This window comes from Salmo salar, chromosome ssa20, assembly GCF_905237065.1.
Source record: "Salmo salar chromosome ssa20, Ssal_v3.1, whole genome shotgun sequence".
Classification (NCBI taxonomy): domain Eukaryota; kingdom Metazoa; phylum Chordata; class Actinopteri; order Salmoniformes; family Salmonidae; genus Salmo; species Salmo salar.
The window spans coordinates 38,747,276-38,775,209 of record NC_059461.1 but is presented as its reverse complement, the minus strand read 5'-3'; the positions used below and the strand labels follow the sequence as shown (position 1 = coordinate 38,775,209).

General features: G+C 41.4%; 2 protein-coding genes across 12 annotated transcripts in view; both read left to right on the top strand.

Moving 5' to 3' along the window:
- The first annotated feature begins 14 nt into the window (after nucleotides 1-14).
- Nucleotides 15-13,103, top strand: LOC106580587 (FYN-binding protein 1). The gene is made up of 18 exons (XM_014161805.2): nucleotides 15-414; nucleotides 1,644-2,526; nucleotides 2,784-2,892; nucleotides 5,806-5,879; nucleotides 6,112-6,134; nucleotides 6,519-6,565; nucleotides 8,189-8,342; nucleotides 8,422-8,581; nucleotides 8,689-8,824; nucleotides 8,954-8,973; nucleotides 9,158-9,206; nucleotides 9,526-9,563; nucleotides 9,748-9,808; nucleotides 9,919-10,018; nucleotides 10,298-10,460; nucleotides 10,544-10,574; nucleotides 10,732-10,766; nucleotides 12,925-13,103. The coding sequence occupies exons 2-18, from the start codon at nucleotides 1,671-1,673 to the stop codon at nucleotides 12,945-12,947; spliced, it is 2,079 nt and encodes a 692-aa protein (XP_014017280.1). The 5' UTR covers nucleotides 15-414; nucleotides 1,644-1,670; the 3' UTR covers nucleotides 12,948-13,103.
- A 789-nt stretch (nucleotides 13,104-13,892) lies between these two features.
- Nucleotides 13,893-27,934, top strand: part of LOC106580589 (rapamycin-insensitive companion of mTOR) — a 66,766-nt gene continuing 52,724 nt past the window's right edge. For 3 of the 11 annotated variants that reach the window (XM_045703298.1, XM_045703297.1, XM_045703296.1), the window contains exons 1-2: nucleotides 17,709-17,751; nucleotides 18,138-18,235. In XM_045703298.1, coding sequence (XP_045559254.1) covers nucleotides 17,712-17,751; nucleotides 18,138-18,235 — 138 coding nt within the window. In that variant the 5' untranslated portion in view covers nucleotides 17,709-17,711. Of the gene's footprint in view, nucleotides 13,991-14,073; nucleotides 14,159-17,705; nucleotides 17,752-18,137; nucleotides 18,236-27,934 lie in introns of those variants that run through there. The other 8 variants (XM_045703300.1, XM_045703305.1, XM_045703299.1 and 5 more) reach the window with 7 other exon arrangements.

Sequence of the window (27,934 nt, the reverse complement as noted above, 5' to 3'; positions counted from 1 at the left end):
TTCACAATAAAAAAAATATTTTGCATCTTCAAAGTGGTAGGTAAATCAAATGATACAAACCCCCAAAAAATCTATTTTAATTCCAGGTTGTAAGTCAACAAAATAGGAAAAATGCCAAGGGGGGTGAATACTTTCACAAGCCACTGTACTATTGGCTCAAAGCAGCTACGGTTTGGTAGTTAAAATGCCAATGTATGTCAGTTGCTATGACAGTGGTTGTGTTCATATAAACTGTGTACAGACTGCCGATAGCACTTCTCATTTCTCACCTCCCTTGATCAGAATAGTAATAGCCCATACACTTCCTGTGTATGTATAAAAATCATAGGTCTTTGTAAAGGATAGTATTACATTGTCTCCAGACCCACACAAGGCCAGGGCTATACAGTGTATGGAGAAACGTGGACAGATTAGGTGAGTGCTTGTGTCAGGGTGGATGCCATGGGAGGAAATTGATTTTTGAGTGTGTATATCTACAAAGTCTAAAGAATTACTTTCCCAAAGAACGTTCTGGTTTATTTGAAGTTACCTTTTAGTTAATTATCTTATTTCTGATGTATGCCATGGTTGTGGACGTCTCTTACAGATATTTGCCTGCCAAATAAAGCTGAAAGGAAACCTTTTTAATAAGGACTGTTAGAACGAGTCATTGAGTCACATGTATTAATGTATTTTGCTGTGAATTAAAGGTATGGGTAAAATATGGCTGCATCTGTATCCCAATGGTCTAAAGAGGAATCATCTTGTCTCCTCACTGATTGGAAAGTACTGGACAGGCAAAATCAACATCACCTTCGTGGTTTCATCTGTCCTGTCCTTGGTTTTCAGATCAGTGCAATTAAAGGAGAGGAAGACATTGAGATAAATGTAATACAGTATACACTCCCTTCCGTATTTATTTGGACAGTGAAGCTAAAATGTCTCATAGGAGGCGACAGTACAGAACATCACCTTTTAATTGAGGGTATTTTCATGAATTCATACATATCTGATTTATCGTTGAGAAGTGAAAGAACTTTATGTTTCTGCTCCCCCCATTTGAAGAAGTCATCATGAGTACTCTGACAAATTCACTCATAGTGTATTAAAGTAGTCAAAAGTTGAGTATTTTGTCCGATATTCCTAGCATGCAATGACTACATCAAGCTTGTGACTACATACTTGTTGGAATCATTTGCTGTTTGTTTTGGTTGTGTTTTAGATGATTTTGTGCCCAAAGGAACAGAATGGTGAATAATGTATCGTCTAATTTGAGTCACTTTTATTATAAATAAGAATAGATGTTTCTGAAAAATTCTAAATTAATGTGGATGCTACCATGATTATGGATATTCATGAATGAACGGTAAATAATGATGAGTGAGAAAGGTACAGAGGCACAAAGATCATACCCCTGAAAAGATGCTAACCTTCCCAGTTATTGGTAATGGTGAGAGGTTAGCTTTTTTGGGAGGTACGATCTTTATTCATGTTTTTTGAGGGTATGACCATCATTATTTATGATGAATTCATGATTTTCCGTAATCATGGTAGCATCCACATTAATGTAGAATTGTTCAGAAACATCTTCTATTCTTATTTACAATCAAAGTAACGCCAAAATGACACAATGTATGTAATTCTCTCACCATATTTCTACCCAGGAGGAAAGATCAGACGTCAGGGCTCTTATGGCTCGTTTCAACACAGGAGAAGGCAGCCCCGTGGAGGGAGGGGTTCACCCTAAACTGGCATCCCACTCCAGCCTCTCCACTAGTTCCCCTCTCTTAGCCAAGCTAGCTGCCCTGGAGAAGAGTCGATCAGGAGAAGCCCTGACCATCACTAACTCCCCTGCAACTAAGCCTGTGTTTCAGAAGAAATTTGAGACCGCAGCCAGAGAAGATGTAGGAACCTTGTTCCCCAAACCCCAGTCCTTCAAACCCAGGCCTTTTGAGACCATCAGGGACACAAAGTCTTCAGGGCCTGAGTCCTCTTTCACCATACCTCCACTGAAAAGACCTCCTGTCAACACAGCCTTTCTGGACAACAAGGTCAAACCGGCTCTGGCCTCAGGCTCAGCCAAACCCCCGTGGGTAAAGGACAGTGAGTCAGAAAACACCGCTACAGTCCCTAAACTGCCCTTAGCCCTCAAACCAAAGATCTCCATGTCATCACTGCAGTCCAACCTTGACCAGGAGACCCTGAAGGAACATCCAACACCATCCACCCCCAAATTGCGCCCGATCTCCATGTTCAAATTCGTTCCACCCCACACCCAGCAGAACTCCCTCTCTAGACAGGAAAGTGAAGCAAGCCTCCAAACTTTGAACTCTAGCAAATGTATGCCTCCCCAACCTCCTCTCACTCTGAAACCCAACTTCCTGACAGCGCAAGCTGCAGCGAAGGATGGACTGGTCCCTCATGAAGAGAATGATGATCCCTCTGCCCCTAAGAAGAAACCCCTGCCTAATGTGTTTTCTCTGGGGGACCCTCCTCTGAAACCCAACAGGCCTCCCCATGTTACCTTACAGAGGTTTAGGACTGAAGGTGAGATCTCTTCTCCTTTCCTCTATGTACACCCGAAATACATTAAAACCTAATTATTGTGTCTAGTTGACATGTCACAAGACCCAGTCCTCTTCCTTAAATATGTCATCATGTCTCATAAAGAGAATGACAGAACCAGAGGTAGAAGCTAAGGCACAGATCTAGGATCAGCTTACCCTCCTCAAATTCTAACCTTAACCATTAGGAGAAAACATGCACAACAAGCATGGTTCTATTGCTTTGTTGTTGTGTGACAGGTCCTGAGTTGAGCGCAGCGGGGCCTCCTCCTTGTCCTCTTGCTCCCCACACCAGCAGTTTCCCTGCACCTCTGACACCCTGCCTCCTCTCTAACTCCCCTGCAGCTATGTAAGTACAATACTTGGCTTATGAGAATCACCGATTCAAGAAGAAACTCCTTACAGCATACAAACGTTAACCACCATAGGCTAACTCACTAGCGTACCACACACCCCTATAGCCTCCCCCCACGCGCGCGATACGCCACTGAGCTAATTTCTATATTTAGGTTGTCACAGGAAGCTACTGGGGTTCTTAATATCACATACTTACTGATATCATACACAGACAAAAACATATGGAAGGAACTGACACACTGTAGACTTTTGGATGTTATTCCCAGTGTTGTAGTACTCAAGTCCGGTCTCGAGACCAGATATTGAGTGTCTCTATTTTGTCTCGGTGTCGGATACTCGGTCTTGACTAGTCTCGGACAGTGAGGACTCATAATTTCTTCAGGAACCAGCCGAGACCAGCAGAGTAAAAAAACAGCTTCCATTCAGTCAGCCATAAAATCGCTTCGCCGGTCCAAATATATACACTCCTTTTTGAAACATGAATATCTTGTGGACTATTGAAACCTGGGATTCCTTCCTTACTCGTACCATTACTGTCCTTTATTTTCATGAAAGAAATATGCTCAAACTTTTTCCCAAAATTCCTTGACTCGCTGGTAGGGAAGAGTAGGGGAAATTGTTGAAGGTTGTGCATTCACTATAAGTAAAGGGGAGACAGGGTGAAATTTTAACAGTCTTTAAATCTATTATAGACATATTTGCACAGTGGCAAACCTATTGGACCTAGGCCTTCAGTGTGTGACAGGCTCATGATGCGGAAAGGACAGCAACCATAATACCAGCTCACTCAAGTATTAGAGTGCATTTTTTGTAAAACACAAAGGGTCAGTGGTGTAGTGGAGGCTATACATAGGTATACGTCCTATACCCACTTTCTTTTCAGTGGGCATTGCCTATACACCCTTCTTAATCCCTTCTGGTGCATCTCAAAGTAGTGTAGTGATGGTATACGACGTATTAATGATGTAGTAGGCTACAATAGAGAAATCATGCACAAAGTAGCCTACACAATCAGAAAGCACGTGAAATGAATTAACATGCGCGCAGCACATATAGCCTAGTTTCAACTGAATATCATCTACAGGCAGGAAGAGCGCGAAGCTCTCAACTGGTTTTCATGGAGCAGCTCACAGAAGAATGACATCGGTAGCTGGTTGGTAGGAAAGACGTTTCAACATATTATATCCAACAGTAAATGCGAACTAATGCAACATTGGGTAATCAAACCGTGCATTGAAAACGTTTGGTCAACAAGTCTTGGTTAGTTGGCTATTTGTGATGTGTAATCCAGTCATCATGTGCTGTTTGCATGAACATTTCTAAAGGTTTTCCCCAAAAAACCTTCCCAATTAAATGTTGACTGCAATGTAGGCCTACCTGACAGAATGATATAATGCTGATTTGTATCATTTGTTTTGCTCAATTGAATTAAAGGGCAACTATATCCTCCCCCCCAAAATTCTAGATTTTTCCCAGACATCAACAGTGGTCTCCTGGTGTGGTTTAAGCATTGCTGTTGACTTACAACATCACATTTTTGGCGTTATTTTGAGAGTGAAAACCTGAAAAATCCAATAGGATTTTTCCCAAGGGCGCCTTTGCTTCACACAGGACCCACTTTTCCAGGCACAACTACACCACTGCATAGGCTCGATGGAAAGACAGCAGTCCATGCACTCGGACATAATAAGCCAGTAGGTCCCAATCATAAGAATACAAAAACACAACCATTGGGTAAGCATTTCCCAATCGAAATGTACAACTATTACTTCCCATTGCAAAAAACATTTCACGTTTAGCACACAAAGTAACCACTGATCTAAAGTTTAAATGCAACAATGTGTTTCACACACACAAGTTATTTTCAAAGAGATGGTTATCAACAGTATGTGAGCTTTAATAAAAAACACAGTTCCACCAGATGATGATCATTTGAAACTGAACTTCTTTTTGAAAGTTATTCTTGGGGAGAAGGAGAGAAGCTAAAAAATGAGCAACAACGTCCACTTCGATAACACCCACTGCAGCCGCTGCAAACTAGCCTATAACAAAAGCTAGCTAGTTAATTAAACCGTGGGAAAACCTTTGACCTGTTGGGTCAATTACAAGTCAATGTGATTGGTTGATTCCACTGTCACTCTAAAATGTTTCCCTAATACAGTTGAATGGCAGATGCCTTCTATCAAGTTTCGGATGGCCTAGCCAGTGGCTAACTTAGCTAGCTAGAAAAATATTGATTGGATATTTTTTTCTCTTCAGTTTTAACCTTTTCCGTTCTAACAAAAACTGAAGAGACTAAATCAGAACATCATTGAAATAATATTATTATTATTATTTGTATTATGCTATAAATCCTTAGCCTTTCTCTGAAAGCATAGAAGGTCCTCATTGTTCCCTGCTGTGTTTGAGTTAGTAAACATTTGTAGAGCATCTCTATTTGCCCTCTGCATGCATTTTTCTTTACCATTCTGAATGTATAAAGAATCCATATGTTCTTCTGAAATATTATTACAGAAATACTGGAAATGTTGAACTCTTATTATGGTGACGATTTGACAAAATTACAGTCACGGTCTTGAATTGGACAAAAAAAATTCTGGTCTCGGTCTTGACTCGATCTCAGACCTCTTGTCCCCCTCCCGGTCTTCACTCAGTCTCGCTCCCCCTCCGGTCTTGGTCTTGACTTGGACTTGATTTGCTCCGGTGTTGGTCTTGAATCGGTCTTGCTTTAGGTGGTCTCGAACACAACACTGGTTATTCTTAAATTCAGTTTTTTTTGTGGCCCCCCAACCCCATCAAAGTTGCCCATCCCTGTTCTAAAGTCTTTGGTGTTGTGATAATAACATGAATGACCGTGTGTGTGTGTGTGTGTGTGTGTGTCTTTCTAACCATGAATGATGATCAGAATCCAGGCCGACCAGGAGGAGAGCTATGACGACATTGGGGTCATGAATCTCCCTTCACCCCTTCCCCCTGGAGGTGCCACTTCCATTCTTACACAACCTCACCTATACGAGCGCTACGGGGCATTGTGAATAATATGTGTAGCTAGGCCCTAAATAATTTGGTGGAACAAAGATGATTGGTTCAAATTAAGAAATAAAAGTGTGTTTAATACTCAATGTTGTGGATATAAGCTAAGACATAAATTATGTCAATAATGAACATATAACTGAATATGATTTATATGTTTGTTTGGTTTTCATTACAGGACATCCCAACCTGAAAATTGAGGTATAATATCCGATTTGCCTGATACCGGTAATATGGAGCCTCGAAACTGTACAACTAGTTACTGCACTGTACATAGCATGCATTTAGACAGGGCACATGATCGGTGTTAAAGTAAGTGTGACACATATAGCTGTAGAAATAACATGCTGGGAGAAAAGAGGAAGTGGTAAAGAGCAATATCGAGACACTTGCGGTATGTAGCTTCAGTAAGCCACTTCTGACTGAAAATGTGTTTGAATGGTCATTTACATATTTAGATACAGTATGTTTACAGTCCACTTCTCTACAACAAGTTTAATCCGTCTTTGATAACAATCATTTCTGTTAGTTTGCAGCTTCACTTTAAAGCTTGATTGTAATATTGTATGTCCCATCCTCTAACAGGCAGAGTTGAGTGAGGAAGAGATGTATGAAGACTTAGAGGAGAGATGGTGAGAGGAATCTTTATCACAGAAAAATAATGAATAGAACATAAAAATATGTTTTATATATAATAGTGACACCTCTGTTGTATTATCATCTAAACTCAGCAAAAAAAGAAACGCCCTCTCACTGTCAACTGCGTTTATTTTCTGCAAACTTAACATGTGTAAATATTTGTATGAACATAAGATTCAACAACTGAGACATAAACTGAACAAGTTCCACAGACATGTGACTAACAGAAATGGAATAATGTGTCCCTGAACAAAAGGGGGGTCAAAATCAAAAGTAACATCCAGTATCTGGTGTGGCCACCAGCTGCATTAAGTACTACAGTGCATCTCCTCCTCATGGACTGCACAAGATTTGCCAGTTCTTGCTGTGAGATGTTACCCCAGTCTTCCACCAAGGCACCTGCAAGTTCCCGGACATTTCTGGGGGGAATGGCCCTAGCCCTCACCCTCCGATCCAACAGGTCCCAGACGTGCTCAATGGGATTGAGATCCGGGCTCTTCGCTGGCCATGGCAGAACACTGACATTCCTGTCTTACAGGAAATCACACACAGAACGAGCAGTATGGCTGGTGGCATTGTCATGCTGGAGGGTCATGTCAGGATGAGCCTGCAGGAAGGGTACCACAAGAGGGAGGAGGATGTCTTCCCTGTAACGCACAACTTTGAGATTGCCTGCAATGACAACAAGCTCAGTCCGATGATGCTGTGACACACCGCCCCAGACCATGACGGACCCTCCACCTACAAATCGGTCCCGCTTCAGAATACAGGCCTCGGTGATAACGCTCATTCCTTTTACGATAAACGTGAATCCGACCATCACCCCGGGTGAGACAAAACCGCAACTCTTCAGTGGAGAGCACTTTTTGCCAGTCCTGTCTGGTCCAGCAAGGGTGGGTTTGTGCCCGTAGGTGACGTTGTTGCCGGTGATGTCTGGTGAGGACCAGCCTTACAACAGGCCTACAAGCCCTCAGTCCAGCCTCTCTCAGCCTATTGCGGGCAGTCTGAGCACTGATGGAGGGATAATGCGTTCCTGGTGTAACTTGGGCAGTTGTTGTTGCCATCCTGTACCTGTCCCGCAGGTCTGATGTTTGGATGTACCGATCCTGTGCAGGTGTTGTTACACGTGGTCTGCCACTGCGAGGATGATCAGCTGTCCATCCGGTCTCCCTGTAGCGCTGTCTTAGGCGTCTCACAGTACGGACATTGTAATTTATTGCCCTGGCCACATCTGCAGTCCTGGGCATCTTTCTTTTGGTGTTTTTCAGAGTCAGTAGAAAGGCCTCTTTAGTGGTTTTCATAACTGTGTTTTTTCATAACAAAGTTTTCATAACTGTGACCTTAATTGCCTACCGTCTGTAATCTGTTAGTGTCTTAACGACCGTTCCACAGGTGCATGTTCATTAATTGTTTATGGTTCATTGAACAAGCATGGGAAACAGTGTTTAAACCCTTTACAATGAAGATCTGTGAAGTTATTTGTATTTTTACGAATTACTTTGAAAGACAGGGTCCTGAAAAAGGGACGTTTATTTTTTTGCTGAGTTTATATGTTTGATTCTCAACCCCAGTATAATTCTTTATCCAACATTTACTCTCTTTCTCTCTCACGACAGGATTGAACAGGAGGCTAAAGGATCGAAAGAAACCAACGAAGTGAAAGGGCAAGAGAAGAAGAGCGACAAAGAGGAGAAGAAACGACTAGAGCAGGAGAAGAAAATGCAGAAAGCCAAAGAGAAGAAGGAGCAAGAGGCAAAGAAAAAGTACAAGGTAAGCAGGATATGCATATATCTGGAGTTATATCTATTACAGCCATGTGTAGTGGAGTAACACATATCCCTGTTTGTAGCTCTCAGGGCCGATTCAGGTGATTCACAAAGCCAAGGCTCAGGTGGAATGTAAAGGAGGAAAGACTGACCTGCCACTAGCACAGGGAGAGACTATAGATATCATACGCATCACTGACAACCCAGAGGGACGTTGGCTGGCCAGGAACAATGAGGGAAACTGTAAGTGTATACACATACAGTAAATACACACATATAAATACACACACACACACACACACCACCCTCTCTCTTCCTGTTCTCACTGCCTCCTCCTTGCTGTGTTGTAGATGGCTATGTACGGACTGAGTCAGTGGGCATTGACTATGACCTTATAAAGGAGCAGAAGAAAGGACCCCTACCTAACCAGTCTGAGAGAAAGCCTGAGATTTACGATGATGTAGGCATCCTGGACAATGCCTGCAGGTAAAATAAAAAAGAAACTAAATGTTAAATGTTAGAGCTTTGGATTGTTGGTTACTTTGTTGTCTATGTGATGTGTCATTGTGACCCATTGGTGTCTATGCTTCAATAGTCTAGATTTTTGTTTTTCAGTGGGGTCAAGGTCCAACAAGGTAAGTCTCATATTGATATTATCTATAATTCATCAGAACTTATAACAGACCAGTAATATAGCAAATTACAAAAAACAACTAGACTGCAGCATATGCAGTGTTCAAAGCATGGAATGTTACTCAGCCGGTCCCATAGCAATAACAAGCCTTTTGCCATGTTGTTATTTTTTTCTTCTTATGACAGCTGAGGATGGTGATATCTATGATGATGTGGATGGATCAAATCAAAATAGGTATATGCAATTATGTAACTATGTGGTGATTTTGTGAATATTTTATGCATCGAGTAGGAATCTTTGTCAATGTAATACAGTTTCTCACTCACGAGGTGTTCCTCATCGTTGCTTAGTATTTGACTGACATCTAGTGGTCAGAAGTATTATTGCAAAAGTGATGCTGGAACAGCGCCGCATTGACACATAGAGCGTTTTTATCCCTTCTCTCCTTTACCTTTATGATTGACCCCTGAAACCTTTTGCATGTATAATCTCAATACAGTGAATACACCAGCTTGATCTTTTTGTTCAATAACTGTTTGATCTTCATTCTCAGATTTCCCCCTCCACTACCTACAGTGTTTAAAGAGGGAGGTAATGATATGATCACTTGTTCACTGGGAAAGTGAACAACAGTCTTCCCAGTTATTTCCCAGTCATATTATTTCCCTGTATTCTTTAAATAAAACCACCATTCTATTTATTGTACTGTATGGTGTGTACTGTGTAATCAAGTTAAAGAAGTGTGTTGCTTCATTGGTCTGTCTTATGTCCATAGACGAGATATATGATGACGTGGAGTCCCAGAGCTTTACTGCCCCTCCTCCTCCTCTCAACAGGTGAGAAGAGGGTCACAGTGCCAGAGTTGGGTCAGCTATACTCTTGAATAGTCACAAATGAGCTTGAAATCAATACCTAAGTTAAATCATTTTGTGTTTCTCCATTTCAGTCCCCCTCAGCTGACACCTAAGGGAAAGCAAGAGGTGATGGACCCCAAGAAGAAAAAGAAGTTTGAGAAAGAGGAAAAGGAATTCAGGAAAAAATTCAGGGTAAAATGTCTAATTGTGACAGGAGAAAGCATAATGACATAATTTAGTTGAGCCTGGCACATTACTGTCTCCCGTCTCGTTTTAAACTATCCATATCTGAATAAAGTAGAAAACCTAAATACAATTAAAAAACATTTTAAAATGACAGAATCACAGTTATTCCCAGATAACATTCTGTTGATAATCAATCGATTTATCTTTTTTATATGGTCAGATTTATATTGTACTTACTTACATGATTTGAGTAGTAGTAACTGTGTTGACATCTTCCACTGTCAGTTTGAAGGGGAGATCCAGGTGTTATATGATGTTACCATAGATCCTACCTTGGACAGTAAGAAATGGGGGAATAAAGACCTACAGTTGAAGCCAGGAGAGGTGATCGATGTCATTGTGAAGCCAACAAACGGCAAACTGATTGGCAGGAATAGAGACGGGAAGTGTAAGTTGGCATCAGTTGTTATGGATGAATTATTCACAATCAAATATGAATGATTAATAGCAATATGTATTCCTCTTTTCTAGTTGGTTATGTGTCCATGGTCAATGTTGCACAGTAAGTTCAAGAGTTATTTCTGTTTGTTGAAATACGCATGCGCTCACTCAAAATATTCACACGTTCACGCACATGTGCGCACACACACACATACACCCACACACACACACACACACACACACAACTAATGTTTTGACATATGATTTTACTTCAACAGGGATGGTGGAGATGTTTATGACGACATAGGAGAAAGTATGTTTTAAAACCATTCTAGAAATGATCTGGTTCACACTTTATTTGGATAGTCCAGATTTTCCATCTGTAGATGCTCTACAGACTATCATACTATCAACAAACTATCAGTTGATAAGAAACTGCTTGCTAAGGTTACGGTTAGGGTTAGGTTTAAAATAAGGGTTGGGGTAATGGTTAAGTATAGGGTTAGGATAAGGGTTAAATTTAGGGTTAGGATAAGGGTTAGGGTAAGGGTTAGAAGAAGGGTTAGGGTTAGAGCTAGGGTTAGTAGATAGTTAGTTTACATGTTACTGATAGTCTGTAGATAGACTATCCAAATAAAGTTTTACCATTATTTGTGACTAACTGTACAACACTTTGTTTAAACAATGACATTGCCAGCTGTACGGACTGCTTTGAAGATATTACTTTGCAGACAAGACAGGCCTACTAACAGAATCAGGCTGATGAAATAATATACAGTTGAAGTCAGAAGTTTACATACACTTAGGTTGGAGTCATTAAAACTCATTTTTCAACCACTCCACAAATGTCTTGTGAACAAACTATAGTTTTGGCAAGTCAGTTAGGACATCTACTTTGTGCATAACACAAATCATTTTTCCATCAATTGTTTACAGACAGATTATTTCACTTATAATTCACTGTATCACAATTCCAGTGGGTCAGAAGTTTACGTACACTAAGTTGACTGTGCCTTTAAACAGCTTGGAAAATTCCAGACAATTATGACATGGCTTTAGAAGCTTCTGATAGGCTAATTGACATAATTTGAGTCAATTGTAGGTGTACCTGTGGATGTATTTCAAGGCCTACCTTCAAACTCAGTGCCTCTTTGAGACCTCAGGAAAACAATTGTAGACCTCCACAAGTCTGGTTCATCATTGGGGGCAATTTCCAAACACCTGAAGGTATCACGTTCATCTGTACAAACAATAGTACGCAAGTATAAACACCATTGGACCACACAGCCGTCATACCGCTCAGGAAGGAGACACATTCTGTCTCCTAGAGATAAACGTTCTTTGGTGCGAAAAGTGCAAAACAATCCCAGAACAACAGCAAAGGACCTTGTGAAGATGCTGGAGGAAATAGGTACAAAAGTATCTATGTCCACAGTAAAACGAGTCCTATATCGACATCACCTGAAAGGCTGCTCAGCAAGGAAGAAGCCACTGCTCCAAAACCGCCATAAAAAAGCCAGACTACGGTTTGCAACTGCACATGGGGACAAAGATTGTACTTTTTGGAGAAATGTCCTCTGGTCTGATGAAACAAAAATAGAACTGTTTGGCCATAATGACCATTGTTATGTTTGGAGGAAAAAGGGGGAGGTTTGCAAGCCGAAGAACACTTTCCCAACCGTGAAGCATGGGGGTGGCAGCATCAAGTTGTGGGATTGCTTTTCTGCAGGAGGGACTGGTGCACTTCACAAAATAGATGGCATCATGAGGAAGGGAAATTATGTGGATATATTAAAGCAACATCTCAAGACATCAATCAGGAAGTTAAAGCTTGGTCACAAATGGGTCTTCCAAATGGACAATGACCCCAAGCATACTTCCAACGTTGTGGCAAAATGGCTTAAGGACAACAAAGTCAAAGTATTGGAGTGGCCATCACAAAGCCCTGACCTCAATCCTGTAGAAAATTTGTGGGCAGAACTGAAAGTGTGTGTGAGCAAGGAGGCCTACAAACCTGACTCAGTTACACCAGCTCTGTCTGGAGGAATGGGCCAAAATTCACCCAACTTATTGTGGGAAGCTTGTGGAAGGCTACCTGAAACGTTTGACCCAAGTTAAACAATTTAAAGGCAATGCTACCAAATACCAATTGAGTGTATGTAAACTTCTGACACACTGGGAATGTGATGAAAGAAATAAAAGCTGAAATAAATCTTTCTTTCTACTATTATTCTGACATTTCACATTCTTAAAATAAAGTGGTGATCATAACTGACCTAAAACTGGGAATCTTTACTAGTGTTCAATGTCAGGAATTGTGAAAAACTGAGTTTAAATGTTTTTGGCTAAGGTGTATGTAAACTTCCGACTTCAACTGTAGGCCTACATACATTTATTTTTAATTGTATTTGTTTGGAATCCAATGCATAATAATTTTTCAAACATGGTTCTACTTGTTTATTTTCTTACAGACTGCATTTATGACAATGACTGAGACTTCTGTGTCAGAATGTACTGAGACAACCAGCACTGAACTCTGCAATGCACACTGCAACTGGTCATCTTTATGTTATCTGGTGAAAAAACTGATTACTTCAACTGTTTAATTGATTGTCTTGAAATAACTATAGATAAATGTGCCTTGACTATACTATGGTTGTTTCGTTTATTTTACCTGGATTGCAATGTGAATGAATGGATGTCTCTCTTTGAATGTGAAACATTCACTATGTATTTTAGTCGGTGTTTAAACTCAAATAAGCTCTCAGACGATTCACCAGACCCAGTGGTGTAAAGTACTGAAGTAAAAATACTTTAAAGTACTATTTAAGTCGTTTTTGGGGATATCTGGACTTTACTATTTATATTTTTTACATCTTTTACTCCACTAAATTCCTAAAGAAAATAATGTACTTTGTACTCCATACATTTTCCCTGACACCCGAAAGTACACTTCGATTGCTTAGCAGGACAGGAAAATGGTCCGATTCAAGCACTTATCAAGAGAACATCCCTGGTCATCCCTACTGCCTCTGATCTGGTGGACTCAGGACTCACTAAACATAAATGGTTCTTTGTAAATTATGTCTGAGTGTTGGAGTGTGCCCCTGGCTATCCATAAAAAATACAATTGGGCCGTCTTGTTTGCTTAATGTAAGGAATATGAAATGATTTATACTTTTACATTTGATACTTCAGTATATTTTAGCAATTACATTTACTTTGGATTCTTAGGTATATTTAAAACCAAGTACTTTTAAACTTTTACTCAAGTGGTATTTTACTGGCTGACTTTTACTTTAGTCATTTTCTATTAAGGTATCTTTACTTTTAATCAAGTATGACAATTGGGTACTTTTTCCACCACTGACCAGACCAGAGGCACAAGAGATATGCGGCGCTAAAGTAGTGTTGGTGCGATAAACCCAATCCCCTATTCTCTCACAAGAATTCACGAAGTTTCCGGTGTTGTGTATATTTCCGGAAACATGGCGGCAAGCATCCGTGGCCGTCCTATCCGAAGTCTTCGGATGCGAGGTAAGCCTGAAATCACACCCCGACTTAAGCTTTATGATCTTGAAATTCTATGCCACTATTTTATTTTATTTCTGATGACCCAGGTGGGTAGCCTTACAATGTCCCCGTTGTCTTGGACAGGTCGGAATGACAGCGGGGAAGAGAACGTACCGCTCGATTTGACAAGAGGTAACGATAAGTAAATAACCTCTTGAGTTGTCAAAATGGCAAATTGGGCAGACCAACTGTGACGCCCAGGGCAAACAGGGAAATCATCCAGTTGGAAGTTAGCTAGTAATAGAAACTGCAACTGTCGTGACCCGACTTGAAATAAACCTATTGGCTAACGTTAACTAGCTAGCTATAATAATTGAATAACGTTAGTTAGATACCACAATGCAAATATAGGAATGTAACGTTAGCTAGTTAGCAAGCTATAACTAACGTTACATGCCCAAATCATTAGCCAGGCAACGTTAGCTAGCTAAATGGGTAACTACCTTGCTCATCCTGGCCATAACAACTACATTTTATAGCCAAGCTAGCTAGATAATGCTAGCCCACTAATCAAAACAACACTCAATAGAAGAGCGTCATCTTGATTCGGATGGCAGATAATGTTAGGTTAGCTACGCCTCTTTGGTGCTTGAGACTCGGCAAGCTGGTTATCAAAGAATTCAGCTACCAATAATCAGAATGCATTTTCATCGATTTCCCAGGCTCATTTCCCAGCCTCATCAACATAAGTTGCTGCAAACAATACCCATTATAACAATACTAGCTTTCACTCGGTGTGAACCCCTAACGTTATGGTTGGATATAGCTGACAGTGAGTATGAGTATTTACTAGCATCCTACATGCATACCCTCATATTGTTCACGATGCCACTTCCTCTCCCACTCTGAAGGCACCAGACTGTGTCTGTGACGGATTGTAAACGGATCAATAGCGGTTAATCAGTAATACTTTCAATAAGGCTGGTGCATGGCATTGTAAACAACAGCCTTAAAGCGTTGCATGCAAGGTCTATATCTTCACCAACACCAATTTATCCCTCAGTGTTACTTACTACTTGGATCACATTTTCACTGTGCAGTAGAATGGATTCCAACCTAAGCTTAGTGGCTGGCTGAGCACCCCTTTTCTCTGTTGGCTACATCATTATATATATATATATATATATATTAGTACCAGTCAAAAGTAAGGACACACCTACTCATTCAAGGGTTTTTCTTTATTTTTACTATTTTCTACATTGTAGAATAATAGTGAAGACATCAACACTATGAAATAACACATGGAATCATGTAGTAACCAAAAAAGTGTTAAACAAATGAAAATATATTTTTGATTCTTCAAAGTTGCCAAGTAGGCTTGATGACAGCTTTGCACACTCTTGGCATTCTCTCAACCACCTTCATGAGGTAGTCACATGGAATGCATTTCAATTAACAGGTGTGCCTTGTTAAATTGTGGAATTTCCTTAATGCGTTTGTGTTGTGACAAGGTAGGGGTGGTACAGTGCCTTGCAAAAGTATTCATCCCCCTTAGTGTTTTTCCTATTTTATTGCTTTACAACCTGTAATTTAAATGGATTTTTATTGGGATTTCATGTAATGGACATGCACAAAATAGTCCACATTGGTGAAGTGAAATGAAAAAAATAACATGTTTCAAAAAATTATAAAAAATGGAAAAGTGGTGTGTGCATATTTATTTTATTTCACCTTTATTTAACCAGGTAGGCAAGTTGAGAACAAGTTCTCATTTACAATTGCGACCTGGCCAAGATAAAGCAAAGCAGTTCGACACATACAACAACACAGAGTTACACATGGAGTAAAACAAGCATACAGTCAATAATACAGTAGAAAAATAAGTCTATATACAATGTGAGCAAATGAGGTGAGATAAGGGAGGTAAAGGCAAAAAAAGGCCATGGTTGCAAAGTAAATACAATATAGCAAGTAAAACACTGGAATGGTAGATTTGCAGTGGAAGAAAGTGCAAAGTAGAAATAGAAATAATGGGGTGCGAAGGAGCAAAATAAATACAGTAGGGGAAGAGGTAGTTGTATGGGCTAAATTATAGATGGGCTATGTACAGGTGCTGTGAGCTGTTCTGACAGCTGGTGCTTAAAGCTAGTGAGGGAGTTAAGTGTTTCCAGTTTCAGAGATTGTTGTAGTTCGTTCCAGTCATTGGCAGCAGAGAACTGGAAGGAGAGACGGCCGAAGGAGGAATTGGCTTTGGGGGTATATGTGTTCAACCCCTTTGCTATGAAGCCCCTAAATAAGATCTGGTACAACCAATTACCTTCAGAAGTCACATCATTTGTTTTAAGTGCCACATGATCTGTCACATGATCTCAGTGTATATATACGCCTGTTCTGAAAGGCCCCAGAGTCTGCAACACCACTAAGCATGGGGCACCACCAAGGAAGCGGCACCATCAAGACCAAGGAGCTCTCCAAACAGGTCGAACTTGAAGGAGAGGGAGCAGTTTTTCATTGAAGAATGGGCAAAAATCCCAGTGGGTGATGTGCCAAGCTTATAGAGACATACCCCAAGAGACTTGCAGCTATAATTGCTGCAAAAGGTGGCTCTACAAAGTATTGACTCTGGGGGGGTCAATAGTTATGCACGCTCAAGTTTTCAGTTTTTTGTATTATTTCTTGTTTGTTTCACAATAAAACATATTTTGCATCTTCAAAGTGGTAGGCATGTTGTATAAATCAAATGATACTAACCCCCCAAAAATACATTTTAATTCCAGGTTGTAAGGCAACAAAGTAGGAAAAATGCCAAGCGGGGAAATACTTTCACAAGCCACTGTTTACAGAAGATAACATAGACTAGGTCTTTTACCAAATAAGGTTATGTCAAGAACAGCTGAAATAAGCAAAGATAAACAACAGTCCATGATTACTTTAAGACATGTTTTCAAGAACTTTGAAAGTTACTTCAAGTGCAGTCGCAAAAACCATCAAGCACTATGATGAAACTGGCTCTGATGAGGACTGTCACAGGAAAGGAAGAACCAGAGTTACCTCTGCTGTAGAGGATACATTCATTAGAGTTACCAGCCTCAGAAATTGCAGCCCAAATAAATGCTTCAGAGTTCAAGTAACAGACCGCTCTCAACCTCAACTGTTCACAGGAGACTTCGTGAATCAGGTCTTCATGTTCGAATTGCTGCAAAGAAAACACTACTAAAGGACACCAATAACAAGAAGAGACTTGCTTGGGCCAAGAAACACAAGCAATGAACAGTAGACAGGTGGAAATCTGTCCTTTGGTCTGATGAGTCCAAATTTGAGACTTTTGGTTCCAACTGCCGTGTCTCTGTGAGAGGCAGAGTAGGTGAACGGATGATCTTTGCATGTGTGGTTCCCACTGTGAAGCATGGAGGTGGGATGGTGTGGGGCTGCTTTGCTGGTGACACTGTCAGTGATTTATTTAGAGTTCAAGGAACAGTTAACCAGCATTATTACCACAGCATTATACAACGATACACCATCCCATCTGGTTTGTTCTTAGTCCCACTATCATTTGTTTTTAAACAGGACAATAACCCAACACACCTCCAGGCTGTGTAAGGGCTATTTGACTAAGAAGGAGAGTGATGGAGTGCTGCATCAGATGACCCGGCCTCCACAATCACCCGACCTCAACCTAATTGAGATGGTTTGGGATGAGTTGGACCGCAGAGTGAAGGAAAAGCAGCCAACAAGTACTCAGCATATGAGGGAACTCCTCCAAGACTGTTGGAAAAGTGTTCCAGGTGAAGCTGGTTGAGAGAATGCCAAGAGTGTGCAAAGCTGTCATCAAGGCAAAGGGTGGCTACTTTGAAGAATCTAAAATATATTTTTTCATTACTACATGATTCCATATGTGTTATTTCATAGTTTTGATGTCTTCACTATTCTACAATGTAGAAAATAGTAAAAATGTAAAACCCTTAGATGAGTCGGCGTGTCCAAACCTTTGACTGGTACTATATATAATATACAATACATTCCATTTAGTAGATACTTTTATCCAAAGCAACTTAGTCATGCGTGCATACATCATTTATGTATGGGTGGCACGGGAACCGGGCTCAGTATTACTGGAATATTAAGGCTTTGTAATGTTTTGATTGTATTTCACCTCCCTTTTCTTTCACAGAACCCTCTGACAACTTGCGTGAAATCCTTCAAAATGTCGCCAAGCCACACGGCATCACCAACATGCGGAAACTGGGCCACCTGAACAATTTAATAAAGGTAGTACTGATTTATGTAATGCCGATTATGGCGACTGCCCTCATTATTGAAATATATAGTGTAGCGCTGCAGTATTGTCCCCCAACTTAACATTGTTGGACTGTCTTTAGTAGTTTGGCGGTCAAAGGTAACTGTAAATGTCACATCTTATAAATGTCATTGACCCTTTAGGCGAAAAACACAATTAATTGGAAGGTAGTATGAGATCAAACTAAAGAAAAGAAGAAATGGGACTAGTAAGATCACGATTCATGTTTGTGTTTGTGTGTGGAGAATCAGAGCAATCATTTTGTCTGCTGAAGCCGGTCGTAAAGACCCATTATTGGTCAGTTTGGACTGGAGGTGGTCTATTGTAAATTGTATGGCAGATATGTAGTTTCTTGCATCTTTAGTAGACAGTGTTTGGTTTAGGTGTCTGGTGCTGCTTCGTGCATCAAGCTGTTAGTTGGTTCAAATGCCACTTTCACCTTTCTTCACTCGTCAGGTGACAGTGAATTACTGGCAGGCATGATACTGTTTGCAAGTTTATTGCTTTCACCTAGCTTTTCAGATCAGTGCTGATGAACACTACTGAAATCCACCCAGGGCTAGGAACATGAAATGGCATACCCCCTTCATTTAGGAAGGTTAATTTAGCTTTAGTTTAGGAAGCCACTTAACACTATTGAGATGCACCCGCTGAACATATTCTCCTGAATGTAACCATTGACCTCTCCTTGGCCCTATGGTCCTGTGTGTCGTCATTGACTGTTCCTTGGCCCGCTGGTCCTGAGCTGCTGCTGGCAGGCCTAGCTGAGCTTGTCATTGTGATGCTGACAGGCAGTGATGGTAACAGGAGCTCAGGCCATGAGGCAGAGCTGTGACCTCATGTGCGTCAACACATAACTTTGAAACCAGAGATTTCCAGCGGTTGTCTAGTAAAAGTTGTTCTTTAGAAACTGGAGATACTGCATGTGATCTCTGTTTTCCAAGGTTGCAGCAAGTACATCTGCAGGTTTAGTTGTCATCCAGACCATGGGTATTATTTTCTGTGTTTTATCTTTACCTTTCTGCAAGAAAAATGAAGAATCCTACGTTAACGCGACCCATTGCCGAGAGTGTGTGTATGGCATCGAGGCCTGCATCTCCTTTTGTATTTGTATTTATTAGGGATCCTCACTAGCTGCTTTTTTCAATCTGATTCTACTGCTTGAATCAGTATCCTGATGTGGAATAGTGTTCCATGTAATCATGGCTCTATGTTGTACTATGCGCCTCCCATAGTCTGTTCTGGACTTAGGGATTGTGAGGAGACCTCTGGTGGCTTGTCTTGTGGGGTATGCATGGGTATCCGAGCTGTGTGCTAGTAGTTTAAACAGACAGCTCGGTGCATTCAGCATGTCAACACTTCTTACAAAGGCAAGTAGTGATGAAGTCAAACTCTCCTCTACTTTGAGCCATGAGAGATTGACATGCATATTATTAATGTTAGCTCTCTGTGTACATTTAAGGGCCAGCTGTGCTGCCCTGTAGTAATTTTCCTAAGTCCCTCTTTGTGGCACCTGACCACACAACTGAACAGTAGTCCAGGTGTGACAAAACTAGGGCCTGTAGGACCTGCCTTGTTCATAGTGTCATGACATTGCCCTGTTGGGTGAGGTTATAAATACCTTTCCCCTTTTCTCTCCACTCTCAGAATGGTCTCCTGGAAAGCCCTTTGATAACATCAAACGTTTTGTGGAATGGAACAATATTTCCCTTTCTCAACCAGTTGAAATTGTCTGTTGGTACTTAAAGAATATGATGTCAGATCAGTTGTTGTCTGGGACATTACAGTTGAAGTCAGAAGTTTACATACACCTTAGCCAAATACATTTAAACTCAGTTTTTCACAATTCCTGACATTTAATCCTAGTACAAATTCCCTGTCTTAGGTCAGTCAGGATCACCACTTTATTTTAAGAATGTGAAATGTTAGAATAATAGTAGATAAGGATTTATTTCAGCTTTTATTTCTATCATCACATTCCTAGTGGGTCAGAAGTTTACGTACACTCAATTTGTATTTGGTAGCATTGCCTTTTAAATTGTTTTACTTGGGTCAAACGTTTCGGGTAGCCTTCCACAAGCTTCCCACAATAAGTTGGGTGAATTTTGGCCCGTTCCTCCAGACAGCGCTGGTGTAACTGAGTCAGGTTTGTAGGCCTCCTTGCTCGCACACACTTTCAGTTCTGCCCACAAATTTTCTATAGGATTGAGGTCAGGGCTTTGTGATGGCCACTCCAATACCTTGACTTTGTTGTCCTTAAGCCATTTTGCCACAACTTTGGAAGTATGCTTGGGGTCATTGTCCATTTGGAAGACCCATTTGCGACCAAGCTTTCACTTCCTGACTGATGTCTTGAGATGTTTCTTCAATATATCCACCCAATTTCCCTTCCTCATGATGCCATCTATTTTGTGAAGTGCACCAGTTCCTCCTGCAGCAAAGCACCCCCACAAAATGATTCTGCCACCCCCCATGCTCCACAGTTGGGATGGCGTTCTTCGGCTTGCAAGCGTCCCCCTTTTTCCTCCAAACATAACAATGGTCATTATGGCCAAACAGTTCTATTTTTGTTTCATCAGACCAGAGGACATTTCTCCAAAAAGTACAATCTTTGTCCCCATGTGTAGTTGCAAACCGTTGTCTGGCTTTTTTATGGCGGTTTTGGAGCAGTGGCTTCTTCCTTGCTGAGCGCCCTTTCAGGTTATGTCGATATAGGACTTGTTTTACTATGGATATAGATACTTTTGTACCTGTTTCCTCCAGCTTCTTCACAAGGTCCTTTGCTGTTGTTCTGGGATTGATTTGCACTTTTCGCACCAAAGTATGTTCATCTCTAGGAGACAGAACGTGTCTCATTCCTGAGCGGTATGACGGCTGCGTGGTCCCATGGTGTTTATACTTGCGTACTATTGTTTGTACAGATGAACGTGGTACTTTCAGGCGTTTGGAAATTGCTCCCAAGGATGAACCAGACTTGTGGAGGTCTACAGTTTTTTCTGAAGTCTTGGCTGATTTCTTTTGATTTTCCCATGATGTCAAGCAAAGAGGCACTGAGTTTGAAGGTAGGCTTTGAAATACATCCACAGGTACACCTGCAATTGACTCAAATTATGTCAATTAGCCTATCAGAAGCTTCTAAAGCCATGACAGAATGTTCTGGAATTTTCCAAGCTCTTTAAAGGCACAGTCAACCTAGTGTATGTGAACTTCTGACCCACTGGAATTGTGGTACAGTGAATTATTACTGAAATCTGTCTGTAAACAATTGTTGGAAAAATTACTTGTGTCATGCACAAAGTAGATGTCCTAACCGACTTGCCGAAACTATAGTTTGTTAACATGAAATTTGTGGAGTGGTTGAAAAACGAGTTTTAATGACTCCAACCTAAGTGTATGTAATCTTCCGACTTGAAATGTGTGTGTGTACACAGTGAGGGGAAAAAAGTATTTGATCCCCTGCTGATTTTGTACGTTTGCCCACTGACAAAGAAATGATCAGTATATCATTTTAATGGTAGGTTTATTTGAACAGTGAGAGACAGAATAACAACAAAAACATCCAGAAAAACGCATGTGAAAAATGTTAGAAATTGATTTCTATTTTTATGAGGGAAATAAGTATTTGACCCCTCTGCAAAACATGACTTAGTACTTGGTGGCAAAACCCTTGTTGGCAATCACAGAGGTCAGACGTTTCTCGTAGTTGGCCACCAGGTTTGCACACATCTCAGGAGGGATTTTGTCCCACTCCTCTTTGCAGATCTTCTCCAAGTCATTAAGATTTTGAGGCTGACGTTTGGCAACTCGAACCTTCAGCTCCCTCCACAGATTTTCTATGGGATTAAGGTCTGGAGACTGGCTAGGCCACTCCAGGACCTTAATGTGCTTCTTCTTGAGCCACTCCTTTGTTGCGTTGGCCGTGTGTTTTGGGTCATTGTCATGCTGGAATACCCATCCACGACCCATTTTCACTGCCCTGGCTGAAGGAAGGAGGTTGTCACCCAAGATTTGACAGTACATGGCCCCGTCCATCGTCCCATTGATGCGGTGAAGTTGTCCTGTCCCCTTAGCAGAAAAACACCCCCAAAGCATAATGTTTCCACCTCCATGTTTGACGTGGGGATGATGTTCTTGGGGTCATAGGCAGCATTCCTCCTCCTCCAAACACGGCGAGTTGAATTGATGCCAAAGAGCTCCATTTTGGTCTCATCTGACCACAACACTTTCACCCAGTTGTCCTCTGAATCATTCAGATGTTCATTGGCAAACTTCAGACGGGCATGTATATGTGCTTTCTTGTGCAGGGGGACCTTGCGGGTGCTGCAGGATTTCAGTCCTTCATGGCGTAGTGTGTTACCAATTGTTTTCTTGGTGACTATGGTCCCAGCTGCCTTGAGATCATTGACAAGATCCTCCCATGTAGTTCTGGGCTGATTCCTCACCGTTCTCATGATCATTGCAACTCCACAAGGTGAGATCTTGCATGGAGCCCCAGGCCGAGGGAGATTGACAGTTCTTTTGTGGTTCTTCCATTTGCGAATAATCGCACCAACTGTTGTCACCTTCTCACCAAGCTGCTTGGTGATGGTCTTGTAGCCCAATCCAGCCTTGTGTAGGTCTACAATCTTGTCCCTGACATCCTTGGAGAGCTCTTTGGTCTTGGCCATGGTGGAGAGTTTGGAATCTGATTGATTGATTGCTTCTGTGGAGAGGTGTCTTTTATACAGGTAACAAACTGAGATTAGCAGCACTCCCTTTAAGAGTGTGCTCCTAATCTCAGCTCCTTACCTGTATAAAAGACACCTGGGAGCCAGAAATCTTTCTGATTGAGAGTGGGTCAAATACTTATTTCCCTCATTAAAATGCTAATCAATTTATAAAATTTTTGACATCCATTTTTCTGGATTTTTTTAATGTTATTCTGTCTCTCACTGTTCAAATAAACCTACCATTAAAATTATAGATTGATCATTTCTTTGTCAGTGGGCAAACATACAAAATCAGCAGGGGATCAAATACTTTTTTCCCTCACTGTATGTAAATTGTATGTGTATGTATATTATGTATGTGTGTGTAATTCTGTGTGCTTGTTTAGATATTTAGTAAATAAATAATTAAGCCAATTTTTGTATTGTTAATTGAACTTATTAGCTAGGGTTCGTGCAGATAACCAAGTACTTACGACAATCAGAATGCGCCCAATCGAGGTAATGATTAATAATTGACTTCTATTGATATTAAAGATCTTCAGATCTGGCACTTTTGGAGTGCCAACAGAAGAAGATCATCAAAGGTAAGGCAATTATTATATCGCTATTTTTGACTTTCGTGGCGCACCTCCCTGGTTGAAATATGTTTTTCATGGTTTTGTATGCGGGGCACTGTCCTCAGATAATCGCGTGGTGTGCTTTCGCCGTAAAGCTTTTTTGAAATCTGACACAGCGGCTGGATTAACAAGAAGTTAAGCTTTATTTTGATGTATTACATTTGTGTTTAGATGAAAGTTAAATATTTATAATTCTGTAGTTTGAATTTTGCGCTCTGCAAGTTCACCGGATGTTGGCCACCCCTCAACCAGTGTTCTACAAGGGCACAGACACACCGATCTCTACATTGCAGATGAGCTGAAGGCAGACATCAATGACCTTGGACCATATAAGGTATTTGCACTGGTGACAGACAATGCTGCGAACATGAAGGCTGCTTGGTCTAAAGTGGATGAGTCCTACCCTCACATCACACCCATTGGCTGTGCTGCTCGTGCATTGAATCTGCTCCTCAAGGACATCATGGCACTGAAAACAATGGATACACGCTACAAGAGAGCCAAGGAAATGGTTAGGTACATGAATGGTCATCAAGTTATCGCAGCAATCTACCTCACCAAGCAAAGTGAGAAGAATAAGAGCACCACATTGAAGCTGCCCAGAAACACCCATTGGGGTGGTGTTATCATCATGTTTGACAGTCTCCTGGAGGGGAAGGAGTCTCTCCAAGACATGGCCATATCACAGTCTGCCAATATGGACAGCCCCATTGAGGATCCCCCTGGATGATGTATTTTGGGAGAGTGTGGTAAGCAGCCTGAAACTCCTGAAACCTATAGCAGTAGCCATTGCATGGATTGAGGAAGACAATGCTATCTGATGTTCAGACTATGCTTGCAGATGTAAGAGAAGAAATCTGTACTGCCCTGCCCACTTCACTGTTGCTCCAAGCAGAGGAAACTGTAGTTCTGAAATACATCAAATAGCGTGAAGACTTCTGCCTGAAGCCTATACATGCTGCAGCGTACATGTTGGACCCCAAGTATACTGGCAAGAGCATCCCGTCTGGTGCAGAGATCAACAAGGCCTATGGTGTCATCACTACCGTGTCTTGCCACCTTGGCCTGGATGAGGGCAAGGTTCTTGGCAGTCTGGCGAAATACACTTCCAAGCAAGGGCTTTGGGATGGAGATGCAATATGACAGTTGTGCCAGTATATCTCATCGGCCACCTGGTGGAAGGGACTTTGTGGATCTGAGGCTCTTTCCCCTGTTGCCTCCATCATCCTCCAAATCCCACCAACATCAGCCGCCTCAGAGCGCAACTAGTCCTTGTTTGGGAACACACACACCAAAGCACGCAACAGGCTGACCAATAGAAGGGTCGAAAAATTGGTGGCCATCCTGCAGATTCCAGGCTTTTTGAGCCTGACAACGAGCCATCTTTAACAAGGTTGGAAAGTGACACTGACGATAAGGTTTCAGAGTCTGATGTTCAGGAGGTGGACATTGAGGAGGTCCAGGGAGAAGACATGGAAGCCTGAGAAGAAGTCAACCAAAGCTTTAGTTTCAACAGATGTATGTTGAAAATGTTTTTGGGGGATGCGATGGATCATTGGGGATCATTCAATATTCCCTTTTTGTTGTTCAGTGAAATCATCCCATGTGAGGAGTCAACTCATTTAATTAAAGTTCAACTCGTAACTTGTTTTTTTATTCCTATTGGAAGGATTTAATCATTTGCAATTATGTCTACTTATGATAAGGTAAAAGGTTTATGTTTCTGTCTCCATGTTATGGTAAATATATCCAATGAAAAAAACATCTACATTTAAATGGTATTACTATTAATTTGCATATTCTCGTTAATTCCTGTTAATTCCCACGGAAAGTTTCCACCTCTGAATATTCCCCAAAATTGTGCTACCCTAGTCTGAGCCATTGAATTACGACTCCACTTTGTCTCTATACTGACGTTTTGCCTGTTTGATTGCCTTGGGTAGGGAATAACTACACTGTTTGTATTCTGCCATATTCCCCAGTCACCTTGCCATAGTTTAATGTGGTTGTTCGCTCTTTCATTTTTGCACGAATGCTGCCATCTGTCCACGGTTTATGGTTAGGATAGGTTTTAATAGTCAGTGGGTACAACATCTCCTATACACTTCCTGATAAACTCAGTCACCGTATCAGTATATACATCAAAGTTATTCTCTGAAGCTACCAGGAACATATCCCAGTCCACGTGATCAAAACAATCTTGATGCATGTATTCCGATTGGTCAGACCAGCGTTGAATAGTCCTTAGCACTGGTACTTCCTGTTTGAGTTTCTGCCTATAGGGAGTGAGGAGCAAAATGGAGTGGTGATCTGATTTGCCGAAGGAGGGCGGGGGAGGGCCTTGTAAGCATCCCGGATGTTGGAGTAGCAGTGGTCGAGTGTTTTAGCAGCGCGAGTACTACAGTCTGTGTTGATAGAACTTTGGCAGCCTTTTTCTCAAATTTGCTTTGTCCGCTACAATAAATGCGTCCTCAGGATATGTGGTTTCCAGTTTCCATAAAGTCCAGTGTTCTTTTGAGGGCCATCGTGGTATCGGCTTGAGGGGGGATATACATGGCTGTGACTATAACCGAAGGAAATTCTCTTGGGAGATAATACAGTCGGCGTTTGGTCGTGAGGTATTCTAGGTCGGGTGAACAAAAGGACTTGAGTTCCTGTATGTTATCACAATTACACCATGAGTCGTTAATCATGAAACATACACCACCGCCCTTCTTCTTCCCGGAGAGATAATTATTCATGTCTGCGTGATGAACTGAGAACCCAGCTGGCTGGACCGACTCAGACAGTATATCCCGACAGAGCCATGTTTCTGTGAAACAGAGTATGTTGTAATCTCTGATGTCTCTCTGGAAAGAAACCCTTGCCCTGAGCTCCTCAGCTTTATTATCCAGAGACTGAACATTAGCGAGTAATATACTCGGAAGCGGTGCGTTGTGTGCACGCCTCCTAAGTCGGACTAGAAGACCACTCCGAGTACCTCTCCTTCGCCGGTGTTGTTTTGGGTCGGCCTCAATTGCCCTGGTGGGTGCGAACGAAGGATCCGCTTCGGGAAAGTCATATACCTGGTTGTAATGCTGGTAGTGCTGGTGAGTTACCGCCTCTCTGATATACAATAGTTCTTCCCGTCTGTATGTAATAACTCAAAACATTTTCTGGGCTAATGTAAGAAATAATAAATAAAAAAACAAAATACTGCCAAGTTTCCTATGCTCTAAAAGCAAGGCAGCCCTCTTTCTGTGCCATTTTTTGGTCAAAAGAATACCCTTTGTGTTCTGTTAGAAGGGAAACTTTTTATCCTCAATATAGCAGGGGGTGTAAATCCATAACACATACGTTTTTCCAGCAGTAGACTATGATCTGTAATGTCAAATGCCGCACTGAAGTCTAACAAAATAGCCCCCACTATCTTTTTATCATCAATTTCTCTCAGCCAATCATCAGTCATTTGTGTAAGTGCTGTGCTTGTTGAACGTCTTTCCCTATAAGCGTGCTGAAAGTCTGTTGCCAATTTGTTTACAGTAAAATAGCATTGTATCTGGTCAAATTTTTTCCAAAAGTTTACTACAGGTTGGTAACAGGCTGATTGGTTGACTATTTGAGCCAGTAAAGGGGGCTTTACTATTCTTGGGTAGTGGAAAGACTTTTGCTTCCCTCCAGGCCTGAGGACACACTCTTTCTAGTAGGCTTAGATATAACATATAGAAAATAGGAGTGGCAAAATCGCCCGCTATTATCCTCAGTAATTGTCAGACCCCGGGGGCTTGTCATTGTTGATAGACAACAATAATTTTTTCACCTCTTCCTCATTCGCTTCGTGCAACTCCAACTCTAAAAAGTTCTGGGACATTGTAAAGTCCATGGAGAATAAGAACACCTCCTCCCAACTGCCCACTGCACTGAGGATAGGAAACTCTGTCACCACCGATAAGCCCACTATAATTGAGAATTTCAACAAGCATTTTTCTACGGCTGGCCATGCTTTCCACCTAACTACCCCTACTGCATTCAACAGCACTGCACCCCCCACAGCTACTCGCCCAAGCCTCCCCCATTTCTCCTTCTCCCAAATCCATTCAGCTGATGTTCTGAAAGAGCTGCAAAATCTGGACCCCTACAAATCAGCTGGGCTTGACAATCTGGACCCTTTCTTTCTAAAATGATCTGCCGAAATTATTGCAACCCCTATTACTAGCCTGTTCAACCTCTCTTTCGTGTCGTCTGAGATTCCCATAGATTGGAAAGCAGCTGCTGTCATCCCCCTCTTCAAAGGAGGTGACACTCTTGACCCAAATTGCTACAGACCTATATCCATCCTACCCTGCCTTTCTAAGGTCTTCGAAAG

What these genes read in the sequence shown, in the direction of transcription:
- LOC106580587 (XM_014161805.2), top strand. Translation starts at nt 1,671, where the DNA reads ATGGCTCGTTTCAACACAGGAGAAGGCAGCCCCGTGGAGGGAGGGGTT. An exon ending in ATCCCAACCTGAAAATTGAG is followed by an intron (nt 6,135 to 6,518) that starts GTATAATATCCG and finishes ATCCTCTAACAG; the next exon opens with GCAGAGTTGAGTGAGGAAGA. An exon ending in TCCATGGTCAATGTTGCACA is followed by an intron (nt 10,575 to 10,731) that starts GTAAGTTCAAGA and finishes TTACTTCAACAG; the next exon opens with GGATGGTGGAGATGTTTATG.